Source organism: Sinocyclocheilus rhinocerous, unplaced genomic scaffold (assembly GCF_001515625.1).
Source record: "Sinocyclocheilus rhinocerous isolate Xijiao unplaced genomic scaffold, SAMN03320098_v1.1 scaffold2818, whole genome shotgun sequence".
Lineage (NCBI taxonomy): Eukaryota > Metazoa > Chordata > Actinopteri > Cypriniformes > Cyprinidae > Sinocyclocheilus > Sinocyclocheilus rhinocerous.
In genome coordinates, this window is record NW_015640329.1 from 17191 (window position 1) to 38946 (window position 21756).

General features: G+C 33.3%; 1 protein-coding gene across 3 annotated transcripts in view; it reads right to left on the reverse strand.

Annotated features, from left to right (window-relative positions):
• LOC107752622 (PDZ and LIM domain protein 5-like) overlaps positions 1-21756 on the reverse strand; it is a 74571-nt gene that overhangs the window by 17184 nt on the left and 35631 nt on the right. For all 3 annotated transcript variants that reach the window (XM_016568635.1, XM_016568634.1, XM_016568636.1), the window contains exon 2: positions 7503-7654. In XM_016568635.1, coding sequence (XP_016424121.1) covers positions 7503-7654 — 152 coding nt within the window. The remainder of the gene's footprint in view (positions 1-7502; positions 7655-21756) is intronic.

Genomic DNA, 21756 nt, shown 5'->3' on the forward strand with positions numbered 1-21756 from the left:
GCACAGATATAATACACTACGCATCAATTTCTCTTCCCTTTGTGCTTTGCAGTTTTTAATGCAAAGTGCTGCGTGCGGTGACTTCGTGTTGCTTCAAGCGCATCATTCTGCACACCGGATGCGCATATTGTAAGCGCTTCGTGCCGCACTGTATTTGTTTTGTCCTATGGAATCTATCATATATGGCTGCCTTATCAAAAATATACATTTATACATTTAAAAGAAATTTATTTTAATTTTATAGCATATACTTATATATAAATACATTCATGAATGTTTTTCATTAATGGTATATATTTTTGTCAGATTATGAATATACATATATTTTTTCATATTTATTGATTATTTTTCTTTATAATGAAGTAGTCTGTATTTAGTAGATTGTGAAAGAATGATTATCAGTTCCACACACAGAGATATACATTTATTTATTGTACACTACATTTATTTAAATGGAAAAAAAATAACTTCACTGGTATCGGATCGGTATCGGCCAATACTGAACCCTAGGTATCGGAATCGGTATCGGAGGTGAAAAAGGCGGATCGGAGCATCCCTAATTATGACTATGTCAAATCAGTAATAACAGGTCATCTTGCTTCATTGGCGATACACTTGTGCACCTATGTCGGTTTTAATGTCGGAGTCACATTTTCACTGATTTGAGGGCCAGAAACAGCTCCGCCGGACCACAACTGCCTTTTCAACAGTGGAAATGCACGGAGAGGTTCTAGACTGGGCTTTCGTCAGTGGAAAAGGATATTTGATGATCAGACAGCTATACACAGAGCAGACAAACCTACTTCCTCCTAGACAACGCTGTTTTAATGTGGGTAAAAACAGCCGACGCAGCCCTGAACCTCCCAGAAGCGGCAGCGTCCAGCAGGTGACGGCGGTTTGAGGACGTTTAGACAGACGGACACATGAGCCGCTGCTACTGCAAACCTGTCCCAAACCTCAGGCGCCGCTGCGAACACATGCTTTACACAGCACTTCATGAACACGGTCTGGAAACTTCCTTAAGAAAACAAGGAAAGGGGAGCAACATGTGGTCTGAAATCATCTGAAGATGTCGACGCAAACAAAACAGTACAAATTTGGTTTGGATGTGGAGGGTCGGCTCTGGAGGGGGACGAATGGAAATCCATATGAGGTTTTGATTTATCCACACGCTTTCACCACAGATTGTGCCGTTTCAACATCAGACAAAACAGAGAAACTGTCAACTGGATTTACTGTACGACAAGAGTGTCCATGGAAAATTATCTGAACCACTGATCATTTTCAGACTCTGACTGAAAGACATTAACGTCATATTGGAGTGATGGAGGATTATGAAATGAGGAACTACAACAGTGAATGATCTGCCCCATTACATGACTAATTCACCCAAAAATAAAAATTATGAATTATGAATACAAAAATAAATAATTAACAAAATAAAATAAAACATTGGGAAATATATATTGTTAAACAATTTTTTTTGTTTGTGTGTTAGAGCACAAAATAAAATTGATCCTAAAATAAAAAATATGAATTCTTTTCACCAAATTAAATAAAGTAAACAAAAAAATAATACTAAAAATGTAAAACAAAAATGTAAAAAACAAAACAAAAAAAAAAATTTGTGTGCACATATTCCAATACATGACAATTAATGGAAATACTTGAAGGCTGAAGTACTGGAATTTGTCATGGCATAATACTGGCAGCAATGTGGAACTGCATAGACATTTTGTACCTTTTCCCCACATACACTTCCTCTCAATTGTGATGTAACATGAAAGCACATAAAACAAACTGAAATCGAGCAGACAGTGTTAACATGACTGTGATTTCCATTACTTGTGTTGCTAATAATCTACATCAGCAGGTTTCTATCGGGAATCAGCTGAGTCACTGTGCGTGGAGGGGGACGAATGGAAATCCATATGAGGCTTTGATTTATCCACACGCTTTCACCACAGATTGTGCCGTTTCAACATCAGACAAAACAGAGAAACTGTCAACTGGATTTACTGTACGACAAGAGTGTCCATGGAAAATTATCTGAACCACTGATCATTTTCAGACTCTGACTGAAAGACATTAACGTCATATTGGAGTGATGGAGGATTATGAAATGAGGAACTACAACAGTGAATGATCTGCCCCATTACATGACTAATTCACCCAAAAATAAAAATTATGAATTATGAATACAAAAATAAATAATTAACAAAATAAAATAAAACATTGGGAAATATATATTGTTAAACAATTTTTTTTGTTTGTGTGTTAGAGCGCAAAATAAAATTGATCCTAAAATAAAAAATATGAATTATTTACCAAATTAAATAAAGTAAACAAAAAAATAATACTAAAAATGTAAAACAAAAATGTAAAAAACAAAACAAAACAAAACAACAAAAATAAAAAAAATGGGGAAATGTATATTGTAAAACCATTGTTTTTGTGTTAGTGCAATGTTTGATACACTGCGATTGATTTGCCGCATTAAATCAATAGTTCAAAATCAGTAAGTTAAACAGATTAAAATCAATAGATCAAAAAATAAAAATACATTACATATTTTCACTGAAATTAATAATTAAAATATACAAAAAATGCTAAAAAAAAATATTTAACAAAACAAAATGAAATAAAATAAAAAATAATTAAAATACACAAAAACAATACTAAAAATAAAATAAAAATGTAACTAAACTAAAATAAAATAATGAAACATGGGTAACTGTATATTGTAAAACCATTTTTTTGTGTTGGAACTAGGGATGTCAATTTTCGATCATTTCCATGATCGATCGTCGTTTAAATTAACGATCAATTAATCGATTAATCGTTAACCTTAATGCTGCAAAATGCGTCTATGCAGCCCGGCATGACAGGATGTGCAAAAGTTACTAAAAAAAAACCCCCCGCTTTCTCTCCCGATTTAAAGGGGATTTAGTCTGAATAAAATGCTAGCAGGATTGTAAAATGAATAGATGTGATTATGATCATTTGATAAAATGAAGAGAGCTCGTTTGAGATCATTTTACTTTGTTGACTGTTTCCTATCCCGTCACGGAGACCGCTGAAGAGCCGCACGCAGACCAAAATTAAACAACTTAATCGACCATCGATAGCTTTAATTGACTGCATCTCTTATCGACAATTAATCGATCGTCGATTAATCGTTGACATCCCTAGTTGGAACACAACGTTTTCATAGAAAATCTTACACAGAAGCCAAAATGAACACTGATTTAACATTCACCTAAACCACATCAATAAATGAACCAGTGCAAACACAACTAATCCAACTTCATTAAAGTCCAAACAAGTCCATTAAAGCACTTCAGATGTGAATAACTCAATAATTTGTGATGTAAAACAGGTTTGACATCAGCAATACCTCAAATGAACGCTTCAGAAACCCGTACAGACGTGCTCAGACAGTGGTACAGACGGTGGTTTATTAATACGCTGGAGGTGAGGCCTGTACCGCGGTATTCTGGGTGGTTTGGGTTCAAATGGCTCTCTGGGATTTCAGAGTAAACGCTGCTCTTCCTAATGCAATGTTATCTTAATAGTAAAGCTTAAGTGCTGTTTGATGGTCTTTGCAGATTCACTGACAAATGTTCAACAGCTATGAAAACGGCACTAAAAGACTTTAATGGGAGATTCCAGAGCTCTTGCACAATCTCTCTTCCCTAAACGTCCTTTCAAAGAGTCCATAACTCTATGAGCTGCGCTGAGAGACCAGCTTCAACTACACCTTAAAAAATCAAATATACATCCTCTTTAACTAGCCCGCCTAGAGTCGACACACATCAACAGACATTTAAGAGAATAAATCACCCAAAAGTGAACATTTACTCACTCTCATCTCTTTTCAATGAAGGAAAACGTCTTTTCTTACAACAGGGTTTTTGCAGGATTTATGAAGGCTTTAAGACTTTTTTTTTTAAGACACACTTGTGTATTAGCAACACTAAGTTGAAAATGAAAACACAACCTCATTACTTCTTAATCCATTTTGTCAAAATAAAAAACTTAATTAGAAGGGGAAACAAGTTTTCTTTTTTTAAGCAAAAACTCACTTAATTTTGTTCAGTTTCTCAGAAAACAAGACTTCATATCTTTATTTGGCATCTCAAGTAAATGTATCTTGATTTAAGGATGTTTAGATGTTTGTACTGGAAAACAAGACAAAAGGATGATATACATTTTTTTGCAGTACATGCAACATTTAATGCCACGATTTTATGAATTTAAGACCTTCTGCTCTGATGTAAGACCTTTTTAAGGCCTTAATTTGTGTAAGGCAGAATTAAGACTTTAAGACCTGCAGAAACCCTGAGCAATGAAAATAAATGGGGACGGACACTGTCCACAGCTCCAAAAATGACAAAAAAAGCATCATAAAAATATCATAAAAGACATCTGCATGACTATATTCCAAGTCATCCGAAGGCACACATTTATGCCTGTTCTTCTCACAATTTGTGGGTCATAACAAATAATATTTCTGAAACAGTTTCAGGTCGCAGATGTCCCTGACCAATTTGGTGCCCTAGACAAGATTTTTGCTAGTGCCCCTTGCATCGCAGCCAATTCCACCACCAATCATTCACACAGAAACTGCATAGCTTTATGACATAAAAAAAAATTACATATGAAATAAATAAGACAGTTGCACAATAAATAAATAAACTGACATTAACTCAGCTAGCTATTTAAATTAGAGAACTTTAGAGATCCAAAGGCAGCTACAATACTAACATTTATATCTTAATTTCAGACATTCTTAAATTTAGGGATGCACTGATCTTAACTTTTCATATTGGAATCCAATGCTGATTTTTAATGTATTTTATATAAGCAAAAGACAAGAAAGAATGAAAATGAGTGCATGAAGAATATGGTTAGTTGCTTTAGTAGCTTATATTTTGATCTAAATTAGACTATAATCTCAAAACCTGTAGCAAAAACAGAATGGTCTGACTTTAGCTTTGAGAAATTAGGCTACACAAAACATACCAAACAGCAGATGGGCTGAATGAAAAAAATGCAAATTCTCTCTCTGTCAGCAGGTGGCGCTTAAGGAACAGCAGTGATGCATTGTTTCCTTGATTACCGCTGTAAACACTAAATGCATTATAGGCTACAGAGGTAAGATGAAAGGAAAATGCCATCTAAACTGTTTCTTAAGACAGTCAGTTCCCCTCAGAGATACACTCATACTTCGCCCATCGTGAACAGTGAGCTCGCTCTGCCTGCTAATGTATATTCTCCTCTTTGTGTCTCTTTGGCCTCTGTTAACGCTGTTTACAGACTCTGAAATAAAACAAAAAACCGTCCGGTTCCGATTTATGGCCAATGGTCGATCGGTGCATCTCTGCTCAAATTCAAATATCAAACTGCTTTTAATTTGGTGGTTTGCCAGCAATAAATGCGCTGCATTTTTCAGAAAACTGCAGCGCATAGGTATTTTTATTTAATTAAATAGCAACCTTTGCGATATGACTATGGCATTAAGCCATAATGCGATATTGATTATATTTCGACATATAGTGCACCCCTAATTAAAATAATACTATTATAAAAAAAAATAAATAAAAAAAACTCATTTGGGTGCCCCTAGCATTTGCCTATTTTGCCTATACGACGGGCCGGCCCTGAGGTCGCATTGACTTCCATAGTATGTGCAAAAATACAATGGAAGTCAATGGGACCTGAAACTGTTTGGTTACCAACTTTCTTCAAAAATAAAGAAAGAAAGAAATACAGAAGAAGAGCAAGTGATGACAGAATTGTCAGTTTCTAGGAGGAATATACTGATACTTTTATAACAATTCGGGGCAGATTTTGACCTTTGGAGCTTGATTGCATCTGTCCACAATCACTTTTATTTTAGATTTTGCAATGACCTGATGAACTGAACAGGGAATGCATGAACTGATAAAATGCATATCATGAATGCAACGCAAGTCGCTTTGGATACAAGCATCTGCCGAAATGCAGGAACGTAAATGATCAAAAGATAAAGAAAGGTCTGGAATAACGTAAGAGTGAGTAAATGAAGAGTTAACGGTCCTTTAATTGTAATTGAGCAATCTTAGACTGACTGAAATAACTGATGATAGATGAACTAAACTACAGTTAAAGATGCTGCAGTGGTCAGGACACCCGCTCAAACCCTCAAAAGAAACAACAGAAGAAACAGAGCTGATGTGCAGAGAGAGAATTAAAAACAGGCTGAAAAACAAGCGGCCGATCCGAACATCTTGAGCGCATTAGATCCTGCGTGTCCCGTCGTGGGAAGAGGCCCCCTGGAGAGACAAACCCCGCCAAGAGCTCCATAAGCAAACCGCTCTTCTGCTCTGGAGGATCTGCTGTCATATTTACACAATCCCTGATCTGATCTGGACAATGGATTATTATCAATGTTGAAAACGGTTGTGCTGCTCAATATTTTTGTGGAAACTGTGATGCATTTTATTTTTCAGGATTCACAAATGAATAGAAAGTTCAAAAGAACTGCATTTACAGTATTTGAAATAGAAATCTTTTGTAACATTATAAATATTTTTACTGTCACTTTTGATCAATTTAATGCATCCTTGATTAATAAAACTATTTTTTTTTTTTTTTTTTAATGGTAGTGTATCAATTTCCACATAAATATTGAACTGTTTTCAACATTGATAATAATTAGAAATGTTTCTTGAGCAGCAAAGCAGCATATTAGAATGATTTCTGAAGATCATGTGACACTGAAGACTGGAGAATATTCCAGTGTTAATCACAATTTAGTGATACTATAATTCACCTGTATTGATTAAAATTATTTCTTAAGCAAATTTGCAATATCCACCGTAATGGAAAATCCATTTATATCTGCACGTCCAAATCAAACTAATTCTGGGTGTCATGAGACACAGACAGCTGAAACATCAAATTATAGAAGAAACGTGTGCGTGTGTGTGTGTGCATGTGTGCCTGTGTGAGTGTCTGTGTGAGTGTGTATGCGTATCTGTGTGTGCATGTGTGTGTGCATGTGTGTGTGCATGTGTGTCTGTGTGAGTGTGTATGCGTGTCTGTGTGTGCATGTGTGTATGCGTGTGTCTGTCTGTGTGTGTGTATGCGTATGTCTGTCTGTGTGTGTGTGAGTGTCTGTGTGAGTGTCTGTGTGTGTGTGTGAGTGAGTGTCTGTGTGTGTATGCGTGTGTCTGTGTGAGTGTCTGTGTGAGTGTCTGTGTGAGAGTGTGTGCGCGCATGTGTCTGTGTGTGCATGCGTGTGTCTGTGTGAGTGTCTGTGTGTGTGTGTCTGTGTGAGTATGCATGCGTGTGTCTGTGTGAGTGTGTCTGTGTGTGCGTGTGTGTGTGTGTGTGTGTGTCTGTGTGTGTGTGTGTGTGTGTGTGTGTATGCGTGTGTCTGTGTGAGTGTCTGTGTGAGTGTCTGTGTGAGTGTGTGTGTGAGAGTGTGTGCGTGTGCGCGTGTGTCTGTGTTTTACCTCAGCACTGAGAGGTTCAGGTTTCCCGTACAGGCTTTGATTTTATTCTGGGCTTCCAGGTGTGTCATTCCCTCTGTGGCGATGCCGTCGATAGACAGCACGACGTCCCCGACACTGATCTTAGCTTTTGCTGCCTTTCCTCCTTCTGTCAGCTGCATCAAACACAAACAATCAATGACTTAAGACTTCAATTTCAGTCTGTTTCTGGCTCAAATCAAGTGAAGTGAAGACTTCAAATGTGGCGTATGTGACTATGGACTGTGTGTTATGATGTTTTGGTGTCCTTTTCAAAGTGTGAATGCTTTATGTACCTTTTATTGTAACTGCAAGTCTTCAAAATTTCTAATAATCTTTCAACATATTTGAACAGAATGCTCTGTTTTCACTCTTATTAGACACTATTAGATGCTTGACACAATGTTATTTTAGTATTATTTATATAGTAATTATAGTATTTATTAATATTTCAATATTTCAATTTAAATTTTTAGTTTAAGTGTGTTATTTTTTTTATATTTCTATTTAACTGAATTTTTTTCTTTCATTTTTAGTACAACTAAAATTAATTTTTACTTCTGTTAATTGCCAAGGCATAATTTGTCGTTTTTGTTTAAGCTTTTTAAGTCTAAGTCTTTTTTAACTTTAAATGTAATTTTTATACAGTTCACTAATTACTTTTGATACATTTTTATTTTCAGTTATTTTGTCATGCGTTTTGTCATTTTTACTAGTTCTTTTGTTTTATTAGTTGTTTTTGATATTTCCCTTTACCTGCATTTTTTTCTTTCAGTTTTATTGTTTTTTTACTAAAATGACTAAAAATTATACTGAAATAAAATTTAAGCTAAATAGAAATTTAAAAACAACTAATAAAACAACTAATAAAAATGACAAAGCACAAACAAAATAACTGAAAATTAAAGTGAAATCTGACAATATAAAAATATGAATAAATACTATTACAAAAAAAAAAACTTCATATAAAAAAAACAAACTAAAAAAAAATATATATAGTTTATTTCTGTTAGTTGCCAGAGCATAATTTTTTATTTTTAAGTTTTAGGTTAAAGTTTTTAATCAAATTATTTAAATAGTATTTATTAATATTTACATATTGATATATTTTTATATTTTCAGTTTTCATTTAATTTTAGTTTAACTTTCGGTTATTTTGTTGTGTGCCTTGTCATTTTTATCAGTGTTTTCGTTTCCCTTTTTAAATATTTTTATTTAACTCCATTTAATCTAATTTTTTATTTCATTTTTAATTAGTTTTAGTTAACAATAACACTTTACTGACGATGCATCTCACACCCTACCCTATGCCACTTACTTTGATGTCAAAATTTCTGTTTTTCTTATAATAGTGTTATATTTCATCTCGACTGTGTAATTCTATGTATGTCTGCATCATGTATGTCTGCACTATGTCTGTACTTTCTGTACTGGAAGCTCCTGTGGCCAAGACAAATTCCTTGTGTGTGTAAACATACTTGGCAATAAAGCTCTTTCTGACTTTCTGAAAACGGGATCTAGGTAAAAAAATCTTGATCTGTGCTGAACAGATAATGATTATACAGTAAAAAGATCTGGCCTTAAAAATCAAACTCTTCACAGGAGCTGAAGATTAAAGAATGACTGATGCTCGGCTGACCTTTGACCCTCTCGGCCCAAACTGAAGCGAGTTGGTGAAATGATACAGGCGAATCCATGGCCTTTGATGCCGGAGTGCAGTGAGACGCTGATGAAATACTAGCTTCAGGAGCCAAGAGCCCAGCTGGAGGGGCTGTGATTTATTAGGGCTTTAAATCTGCTGCTGGAGCTCAGAGATGCTGCATTTCTGTCCCCCTTATCAGACCAGACCTGACGGCCTATTAGAAACCAGTCTCGCTCTTATTAGTACTGGCTTGAGATCTTGTCTGGACTAATAAACACCCCGATACCTTACCAGATAACTACAGCGCGGGAAGGAAAGTCTTTACTCGGATGATTTACACAGAGGAGAATAAAACCAAACAGCTTCTGTGGAGCTTCTCAGAGACAAAGTCTTTATCACTAAAGGTTTTAAATGCATTCTTTAAATGCATTCTTTACAGCCAATCCCAGAATGCACTGTGACTACAGGGAGAAAAAATATCCACGATGGTCAACAGCTCACGAGAAATGTTTGTTTGTATTTTCATGTCACACCAGTTATCATGGCTATTTTCATAGTGAGAAACAGGTTATTAAAATGCAGCAAAATTATTTTTTTCTTTTTAAAGTTCTTAAAGAAAACTAAGTATAAATATAAACATAAATATACTGTACATATAAATGTAAATAGGCAGGACTTCAATTTATCAATCATGAATTGATTGGATTGTGAAAAGTGAAAGCTCCATCACATAAATATTATTATTAAAAAAATTAAAAAAAATCATCATGAAAAGTACAAGTTCCATCATGGAAATATATGTAAAAAATATAAATAAAAAAGATAAATATACAAATTCAATATAAGGCAGGACTCGATTTTATCAATCAAGAACTGATTGGATTGTGAAAAGTGGAACGGAGTCATGTGACTGGACAGGTTAGTGACAAAAGCAACTAAATCTGGCCTCTTTTCATGAACGATCCCAGAGGAGCTGAAACATCTCAAGCCATTATAATACACCTCAAACACACTGGACTTTGCTATAAGAGGAATGGAAAAACAAAATGAGAGATAGACACGGTTACGACAGACTGTAAACTCACAGCACACTTTCCTCATTAAAAGCTGATCACATCAGTTAAGCTGGATCTAAACTCGAATCAGGAGTGACAGTGTTTCAAACATCCATCTGCGGCCATCAAAGCGTGACCTTCCCAACAAACAGAACCAGAGACGTGCGTCATCCCTTCCTCAGTCTGTTAAAGCCCTCCGCTGCCACACACATAAAACTGATCCGAGGTCAGAGGTTACAGGGAACATGTCACCAGACTCCACATACTCCTACTAGACGCATTCAAAACCTGACAAACCAGGACATGAACGCATGATCTCCAGAGTCACTTCATCAGCATTACACCATTTCATTTGAGAAAACTACTGTCAGCTACACACACAAACGCAAAGATCTTCACTACAAGCCGCCAAAATAAAAGTTCGGTTTAACATGAAGAAATGACGGTAGCAATACGAATATTACTTTAGAATGCACTTCTGACAGTAATAATAAATAATACAGTTTAATATTATTTTTCAAATATCACAATTTGTTCAATTATGTTTTAATTTAAAACTATTTAAAATAAAAGGAAATTAAAATGACTTTTTAAAAGGTTAAAAATGCAGTGAAATTAATATTTATGCCTTCATTTGATTATTATTGTTTTTGATTTATTAATTAATATTAAAATCATAAATCACAAATCTAGAAAAGGTCAAACTGAATTTGGGAAAAAATTTAATTTTTGTTAAATAAGTTTCATGTTTTCAAGTAATTCGATTTTTTTTTTAAAGCGCTAAATTATAATTTAAGCATTAAAACAGAATCCAGAAAAATTAAAGCTGAAAAAAGAAAGGGAAAAAAGGAATCCAGAAAAATATAAACTGGGGGGGGGGACCAAGAAAAAAAGAATCCAAAAAGTGTAAACCGAGAAAAAAAACAAAAAAAACATTCTAAACAAACAAACAAATAAATAACTCTTTATAAAAAAATTTATAAATAAAAAAAAAACCAACAAGTCCAGAAAAGATAAAAAAAAGAAAAAAGATCAAAACGGAATCCAGAAAAATTAAACACTGAAAAATAAAAAAATCATATGAATAAAAATCATAGTGCCCAATATTTCCATACTGTGTTTTGGGCCACACTATGTCTAACCTTGCACTCTATATAGGACTGGTATGAAGTGAACTGGCGTGGAGCCTGTTTGCTCTCGGTGTGTCTGAACAAGAAGCACTTATTTACTGGTGTGTATATGAGGCATTACGCAACCATGCATGAATATCAGTCATTCAGCACTGCTGTCGTTCTCTTCACTTCACATCTGCTAGGAAACTAACTCAACTAATGTACTCCCCTCCTCCGGAGTCAGATTAGCACCCGCTCTGCTCTCGGCTGAAACCTTTAAAACAACCACCACGATGCGGGACTGATGACAGAAACACTTCAGCCTGTCAGAACAATCACGTTTTACCTGCTCCCGTGATGTTTTTGAGTCAAACGCGTTTAGAGCAACATGAGGACAAGTATTTTTTACGAAATTTTCCTTTAAATAGGTTTATTGTGATTTTTTGTTATCTTTAAAAGAAAGAAAAAAAAAAAGAGTCAAAGTGTGATTGTGAAAGTGTGATTTATACAGTATACTGTAAAATGCAGTTTGTAATTTTTAATTTCACGTCAACAACCATGGCTATTTTCATAATGACAAACAGGTAATTAAAGCAAAATATGTGGGGAAAACCCCCCCCCCCAATATTTACTGAAGGTTTTTAAAGTTAATATTTGATTTAAAAAAATGAAAACTATTACATATAAATATAAATGTAAAATTTAAATATAAATATGCATGACTTGATTTTATTAGCAATCGACTTGATCATGAAAACTGTTTTTTAAAATAAATATTTTTTTAAATGTAAACAAATATGAAAATAAATATAAATATAAGAAATAAATATAGGGCAGGACTTGAAATATATTTTAAATATTTTTATATTTATAATATAGGGCAGGATCATGAAAAGTGAAAATTAATTATTTAAATTGTAAATTTAAATTTGAATTTAGGCAGGACTGAGAATCGACTGGATTATGAAAAGTGGGCGATCAATCCCATAAAATATATAGAAATATAAAAATGTATATATATATATACATAAAAAATATATATTTTTTAAAATAAATATAGGAAGGATTTTCAATATATTTATTTTTATAATATATTTTAAATACAGGGCAGGATTTTATCAATCAGAGATTGGTTGGAAAAGTGGAAGTGGATTTATGCGAAATGTCTGTTTTTTTTTTTTTTTTACTTTAAAAGACAAAATGAGTCAAAGAGTGACTGTGACATAAGTAAAAGTCTCTCACCATGACATGTTCAGAAGTGATATATGCCGCATTGCATTATTTAAGCAGCAGGAAAGGCAAAACTAGAGCTCACACAACTTTAATTCTCCGAAAGCACCTCTGGGAGTTTGACGAGGTCACACACACTTATTTGAGTCATTAGGTCAACGGCAACAACCGGCCCTCAAAGCCTGAACCTCATGTAATGGCCCGAGGAGACCCAACAACACAAGAACATGATGAGGTCCCACAGCTGAGGGTCTTCAGCCGGTCAGAGGAACACGCTAAACGCCTCCTGACCCCGCACAGACACACGTGTGCGAAAGACGCTTAGCATTAGCAGCAGTCATTTCTTTTATTAATATCATAAACTATACCTCAGCCTCATAAAGCTGAAGGCAACAAGGATCAAATCCCACCGCAGAGGAGAACGACACCCCAAATCAAACAGCTTGCCTTCAAATGTTTTCATTAGCCATATTTCTAGCAACATTTTCAAAATGAAAGATTAACAAGCTTGGGCTTTTTAACAGACTATGTTGAGTTATGATGTGTGACCGGAGAACCTTTCCATATCCATGTTTTCACATGTAAGCCAAGAGAAATAACAAGTAATTTTACTTGCATAATGTGTGCATATATTATAAACATTCTATGAGGAAATAAATAAATAAAACTATTAACTATTATACTAAAAAAATATTAATGAATAAAAATATTCAAATTATATTTATTGTATACTTTTGAAATTATATAAAAATAAAATAAAATATTAATAATGAATATAAATATTAGGGATGCACCGAAATGAAAATTCTGGGCCGAAACTGAAAATTCTGGATGCACTTGGCCAAAAACTGAAACCGAAAATTCTTTTTAATAATTACTTATTATTTTATTCAATAACATCAAATAATTTTGTAAGACTTTTTAACTTAACTCAACAATTATAATGATACTGCATTTAAAAATTCAAGCCAATAAAATAACCACATTTTTATTGAAAGTAAAAATAAAATTGGACAGAAAATATTAAATATCAATATATTATTTTTATTCCGTTCTATTTTTATAGTGGACTTTGCTCTTCCGGTGAGCATGAGTGGTACATATCAAATGGGCCATGAGCAGCTCAGAGAAACGCATATATATTTAACATGAAATATATAAATATAGGGCAAGACTTTAAATATATATTTTTTATTTAATATAAGATATATATATTGTATATAAATAACATTGCAAGTAAAAATATACAATATACATTTAAATGCATTTAATATACATACAGTATAAATTATATATATAAAATGAACAAAACTCGCTGTGTGATATATATATATATATATTAGGGATGCTCCGATCAGGATTTTTGCAGCCGATACGGAGTACCGATTTCTTGTCATGGTGATCGGCCGATACCAATGCCGATTCTGATGCTTCAAGCTTTATATAGATGTTTTATCGGGCACACGCGCCTGGCCCGAAGTTAACTTCCGGTCTGTGTTTGTTTATCAGTCTGGCTATGGCACCGGCTACAAACGCAGTGGCAAATTCTGCGTGTCTCTGTGTTAATGAATGGCGCAGACACGCGGTTTAATGTAGTACTCGTACAGAAACGCTCGTGACGCTTCCGGTGAGATTAACGTCTGCCGTCTCACTAATGAGGACAAAAATACACGAACATCTCCAGAACTGATCGCCAAATCCAGGTGTGAAAAACTTGTTGCGTCTTTCCCAAAAAGACTCATGGCTGTATTAGATCAAATGGGTGCTTCTACTAAATACTGAGCATTTTTCAGTTTTTCTTTTTTAATAAATCTGCAAAGATGTCAACAATTCTGTGTTTTTCTGTCAATATGGGGTGCTGTGTGTACATTAATGAGGAAAAAAAAGTAACTTAAATGATTTTAGCAAATGGCTGCAATATAACAAAGAGTGAAAAATTTAAGGGGGTCTGAATACTTTCCGTACCCACTGTATATATATATATATAATGTATACACAGTATAAAAATACATGCAAAATGCAATTAATATCATAGAACTATAAAACTTATTTAATTATAATATATAACAATTATTTAGAATTTTATAAACAATTTAATTATATAAAAAAAATCAACAAAAACATTTGATAAAACAAATAATGACAACTGCAATGCGGGCAGTATATTTTGATGAAAGATTAAGAATAAACTGCACTGATTCACATTCACAGTGAAACCAGGAACACCAGAAAGAAAGTAGACTGTCTATTCTGATGTCATGCTGGCCTTATTATGAAACAAACCGGACAAATCTCCCTTGTTTGGTATAAAACGAAGCCGAACACTCCTCATTACATGTGTTTGGCAGATGAGCAGCTCTAGAAAGCCAAAAGGACGAGATATTTGCCCTCTTGGCAGCACAGAAGCGGCCACTGGTGGAGACGCTGGTTTAACGCCGGCCAGTAAACGCTAATGAACGGTTGCTCGCTACGACGCCAAAGCTCTGCGGCCCGTCTCCTTTTACAGCCGTCTGAGGGCATCATGGGCCACATCTCACACACACACACACACACACACACGCGCGCTTATCAGAGAACCAGGCTGTGTAACACTATGACACAACATCCATAAAACAGGCTGAAAATCCCAGTAACCAGCAGAGCGTAGAGACAGGCCTTCATCTAAAACTTCATTTAAGCCACCAAAACTCGCCGTTTCTTAAATCAAACCAAAAAGGAGGCACTAATGAGAGAACCGTAAGTAATGCCGTTTACCACCAGAGAAAAACACCAGCCATGTGAAAAATTATAAGTATGGTGATAGAAATAATTACAGAGAAGCAGTTCAGAGTAACTGATGAAGAAAAACAAATGCCACATATTGTTTTCTGGATGCGAGTTATGCTAAATCAAACAAAATAAGACAACATTCATTTCAATTCGGACATTAAAATGAGAAATGTTGCCTTTGCAAATAGCTGAAATAAAATGCGTTTTCAAAATGAAATATTAACAAGTTGGGGCTTTTAATACACTATATAAGTGGAGAAATAAAATAAATAAATACATAATAACAATAATAATAATAATAAATTATGATTATTATAAAAATACGTTTTATTTTTTATATTTTGTTATATACATATACACACACATTTTATATTATCATCACATATTATATTGTATATTTATTAAAAAAAAATAATAGTAATAATATTTTATTATATATTTTTTAATATTTGGTTTTATATTTTATTTTATTTTAATTTTATTTTGTTTTATTTCAAGTAATGAAAATATTTTATTGTTTCAGTTTTATTTAACTTAAATAACCTTGCTTCTTGAGTAAAAGAATGAAAATAATATGAAATATTGTTTCCACCACAGGATACAAAAAATAAGATAATTATGATTTTACTCACAATTCAGACTTTTTTCTTGCAATTCTAATGAAGAAATGTCAGAATTAAGAGATATAAACTCAGAATTGAGAGAAAAAAAAAGGTGATTGCGACTTATTTCAATATTCAAACAAATAACAGTTTTATTTAACTTAAATAACCTTGCTTCTTGACTAAAAGCATGAAAATAATATGAAATATTGTTTCCACCACAGGATACAAAAATAAGATAATTATGATTTTACTCACAATTCAGATTTTTTCTTGCAATTCTAATGAAGAAAAGTCAGAATTAAGAGATATAAACTCAGAATTGAGAGAAAAAAAAAAAGGTGATTGCGACTTATTTCAATATTCAAACAAATAAGTCACAAATGCAAGATACAAACTCAGACTTGTGAGGGAAAAAAAAAAGTGACGATTACCTTTTATTTTTTTAATCAGTGGCAGAAACAAAAAAAATATAATTACGAGAAATAAATCAATTCAGAATTCCAAGAAAGAAGGTCAGTTTATATCTCGCGATTATAAGAATGGTGATACAAATAATTACAGAGGAGCGGTTTAGAGTAATTGATGTAGAAAAAAATCTTTGCATGTTGCTATCCGAATGCGAGTTATGATAAACCAGACAAAATAAGACCACACTCGTTTGAGTTCAGACATGGACGGCGGCCAAGCGCTTCCATGTGTGCCTTTCCAATTAACCACAATCAAACGCAAATCAAATTAAGGTGAAATTCCCCATAACGATGTCTGATGATAAACCCACGGATCATCATTAACAGCTCCCTGTGAACCGAGTCTAGCCGACCGTACGTCAAAAGCTCATCCACGAATCCACCACAGTGCCAGATGCATGCTGGTGATGTCAAACAAAGCCAAGGGAAGTTTCCACTCCTCTTGTGTGCGCTGTAATTGATTAACAATAGCGATCCAAATTTAAAATGCAGCATTTACTGACTGTGTGTGCACCAAAACCGGATCTACATGTGTGTTCGGTACCGATACGATCACCACAAACCTTCAGCCAGCTGTGTTAAATGACTTATAAAACTCATTAAATGGAGCTGGACTGGTTTGAGTCCATCGCCTCAAACCACATTTCTGGTAATAATACTCAATTCTGGCATCCAGGTTTGTACATTTTGTGAAGTACAGAGACACTTGTCTTAGCAAACAGCACCAACTAAGGTTAAGATTCCTCTTTCAACTGTGGAAAGATAATATTTGAATGTTAAATGTAATGAAACGGCTGCTTTTCCTCCATTAATCTTTATCGAGAGCTGAAAACGTGCCGATTAGTTACACGGTTTTGCTGTCAGCGTATTAAAGACCACACTCACTGACTTCTGAAGCAAACCAGCGGTCTTTTCCCTCAGAGGGCCTCACGCGGGCCGATTGAAATGCTGATGGGCTTCATTCTGAGCGCTGGATGAATGAAGGAGCATTTTTCAGACGTGGAGTCACAGCTCTTGTTAAGGTGCTTTAACGTCTCTTTAAATGCCTTATATGGATCTGGGAGATTTCTCTCGCTGTGTGATCCGTGTCAAACATTCCCGAAGCATTTCGGGACAAAGCAGGTGTTTTGCTGGAACTTGATGCGGAAACATTGTGTTCCTAAAATACATCTATTACGTCACACACGGACTATATTATACAATAAAAGTAGAACGCACAAAAGCACAGAAATATTTGCACTGAGAGCAAGAGCGTGATTCCTTCCTGACAGTGTTATTTTAGTATCATTGAGATCCTGTTATAGTTTCTATTAATATCTTGAATTCGTTTTTATACTTTGTTTTCATTTTAATTTTAGTTACGTTTTAGTCATTTTGTTGTGTTTTTGCTGTTTTTATTAGTTTTTGCTTTTTTGATGTCTATTTATATCTAAATATGTCTATAGTTTTTATTTTATTTTATTAGATTTACTTTTAATTTTTTTAGTAATTGCCTTTGCAACTAGCTGAATTAAAATAAGCTTTTTAAAAATATATTTATATTTCATTTAATTTTAGTTAATGCTTGTTTTATTATGAGTAAATAAATAAATAAACAAAAACTTTAATGAATAAATATTCTAATTATAAATCTAATATTAATACATATTTAATAATATAAAAAATTTAATAAATTATATAAATATATATATTTAAAATATATAAATATTATATAAAAATTTAACATTTTAGTTTTTTTTAATATTTATTTTCAGTTATCTTTTATTTCAAGTAATGAAAATATTATTAAGGTTTTAGTTAACTAAAATAACCTTTCCCGGCTAAAATAATAAAAATTATCTTGATTCCACAAAGAGATAAAAAAAAAATTTTTTTCAAGTGAATTGCAACTTTTTCATCTCACAATTCAGACTTTTTTCTTGCAATTCTGAGAAAAAAAAGGTTAAAATAGCAAGATATAAATCGCAATTGCGAAAACAAAAGTCAGAATTGTGAGACATAAAAATCCCAATTAACTATTTTTTATTTGTGGTAGGAAAAAAAAACAAACAGAATTTTAAGATATAAACTCAGAAATTAGAGAAATAGGTCAAAACTCGGAATTGCAAGAAACTCAGTTTTTTAAACTGAGTTTATATCTTAGTGAGAAGAAGTCAGAATTATATATATATATAAAAAAAAAAAAAAAGTTGCAAATACCGTTTATCATTTTTATTCCGAGGCAGAAACGGGCTTCTGTAAAATAAGGATATACCTAAAGCAAAAACATAAACAAACCTTATGAACTAAAATATATTCGAAGTCTAAAACAAACCCCTAACTATGAGAACTAGGACTAGTGATGATCGACCACTCATTTAAGAGAAATACATGCAAAAGTTTCACATCACACATTTGTCTCATGTCACAGCTAATAAATGACACCTAGCATGAGGCTCTCTATCCAGATGCACCTCACAAATCCATCAAACAGAGGAACATCAGTATATCGGGCCACTCAAACACAAGCAGGCTCTCGTTAATGTTCCTCACGTTCTCCATGCGAGCGAGTCTCAGCTCCACTTCCATGGCAACGCAAACAAAACACAACATTCCGACGCCGGAGGAGAAGAAAGAGAGCCAAGCTGCAGGAACCACTGCTGCTGCTGCGACCAATCAAGAGCTCTCGTTTCCACGCCTCACACTGAAACAACACTCGTATAAAAGCAAACTTGTGAGGTGCCATATAAAGAAACGCATAGTACTTTGGGAAAATCTGTTTACGATGACATCCACTCACATGAGCGGCATGATAAAGGGGGATTTACTCTACATGGAGTGAGCTGAGATCACGTGAACAGTCGAATACTACTCTCTTTAGCTACTGTTAGTAGATAATTCATAAATAGAACATTTAATGGCATCAAAAGTCCAAGACATATCGGACCAAAAAAACATCAATAAAACTGTGCAATATTTAGTTAGTGTCACCATTTATTCACTTTTGTTAAATTTGCTGATTGATAATATCTTGATTATTGCTAAAACTATAATAAAAATAAATTAATAAATAAAACCAAATTAAAATTAAAATAATAGAAAAATAAACTAAATTAAATAAAATATAGCAATATAAAAATTTTAAAAATAAAATTTAAATAGATAAATAAAATATAAAATAAAAACAAAACAAAACAGTAAAAACAAAATAAAAATATAATAAAATATAAAAAACAAAACTAAATAAAATAAAGCAAAAATAAAAATGAAACATTCAATAAAACTAAACTAAATAAAGCAATATAAAACAGTAAAAATAAAAAGTATAATATAAAATAAAATGTAAATATAAAAATATAGAAAGAAATAAAAAATATATAAATAAAATAAAAGTTACAAAACAGAAAAAAAAACAAGCAATACAGTAAAAAAAAAAAATAATACTGTTCCTAAAATTGTATTTTACTTGTTTACTCCATCTGCACTACTGCTATTGGCAAAACAAGTGTACAACTTTTGTTGCGCTAATAAAGCACTAAACTGAATCTGAGAGTGAGAAAAGCTGTAATCCTGAAAAAGATTCTCTAGTTTTAACACAGGAAAACAAACTCAGCTGTGATTTCAAACACTTGTGTGTCTGTGATCACGGCCAGAACTCTGTTAATTACAGGTCAACAGGATGTGTGTCGAATTCATGAGGAGAAGTCTCTAAAGACCCTGGAGAAATGAAACAGAGCCACAGTGCAGAGGTGACGTGTGAAAAGGTAAAAATGAACACTCAACAAGCAACACATGAGAGTAAAAACGGTTACTTGTCACATGTAATACATGGTTGGATTGAATCTGACTGAAAGCCATATATTGGTATAAATGGCATGCAATGGGAAATGCGACCATGTGATGGTAACAGTAAATCTTTTTCTTCTCTCACAAAACAAAACAAAAAATGAAATATAAACTAAATCTCTCACTAGTAAATAAAATATAAGATTACATTAAATAAAAAATAATTACATATACATATAATGTAATATAATATATAATTCATTATAAAATTAATGAAATACAAAATAAAGAGAAAATTAAATAAAATGAAGCAACATAAAACAGAAAAAAATAAATAAATTTTAAAGAAATATAAAATTAAATTGCAATTTTATATAAAATAAAAACAAAACTAAAAAATAATAAAGCAATAAAAAAAAAGATAAAAATAAAAAAACATTGTTCCTGAAACTGTAATTTACTTGTTTACTTGTAACTCTTTATCTTCTCTCACCAGAAAATAAAATAAATAAAACAAAATGTAAAAAAAAAATTTAAATTTTTATTTTAACAATTAAAAAAAAATATATATTAATACAGTTATTTATAGTTTTATATTTCATTATCAAATAATGAAACATAAAATATAAACAAAACTATATAAAATAAAGCTATATAAAACCATAAAATAAAGTAAAAAAAATTAAAACATTACCGTTCCTGAAACTGAATTTTACTCGTAACTCTTTATCTTCTCTCACAAGCCTAAATAAAAACAGAGAACGAGAGCTTGTCCAAAGTCAGATTACATCCACACCGCATTCACCCGGCCTCTGTGGCAATGAATCCAAACGCTTGCCATTTTTCAGCACACAAATCCGCAAAAGCTGTAAATCAGAGAGCGGAGTGAGGCAGCGTGACATGATGGACGAGTTTCATTCATTTTACCATTAAAACCAGATCGGCTCACCCTAAAGCTCAATGTGCTGCGGTCGCGCGGATCCTGCTCAGATTTTACTGCCATTGGCATTCATCGAAAACTCTTAGCATTGTTATAAGACTCTTTCCCTAGAAATAAACCCGGGATGGTTGCTAGGGAATCCCTTAGAGGTTGCTAGGGGTCCAGATGAAAAGAGCTCATTCCCGTTTCCTGTTGCTCTTTGTTTTTGACAGGAAATGACTCTGTTAAAGCCTTTAAAAGGAGTCTATATTTAGATACAAGGAATTAAACTAATGATTTTTGGATACAGAGGAAAGCAGCAAACGTTACAAGTCCATAAATGTTACTTAAAGACAGTCAGAACCTGCTTTGGTATTATGGGCTGGACGATACTCAAGAGAATGAGTTGAGTTTTCCTGTAAATGTGCTTATTTTATATCAGATCAAAGCGTTCGCACACACTTCCAAATGATTTGAAATCCTAGAAATCAGTCCCTTTAGCAGCACAAGCTGGAGTGTTTCTGCACGCTTTCATCTTGGCTGAATATCTGAGTGATTCAGAGGTCAGAACAGCTGAACTTTCCCTTTGAAACCAGAGGGTGAAACTGAAAGATGTTGCTTCACCTCAATCTCTCAATAGTGTGTGTGTGTGTGTGTGTGTGAGAGAGAGAGAGA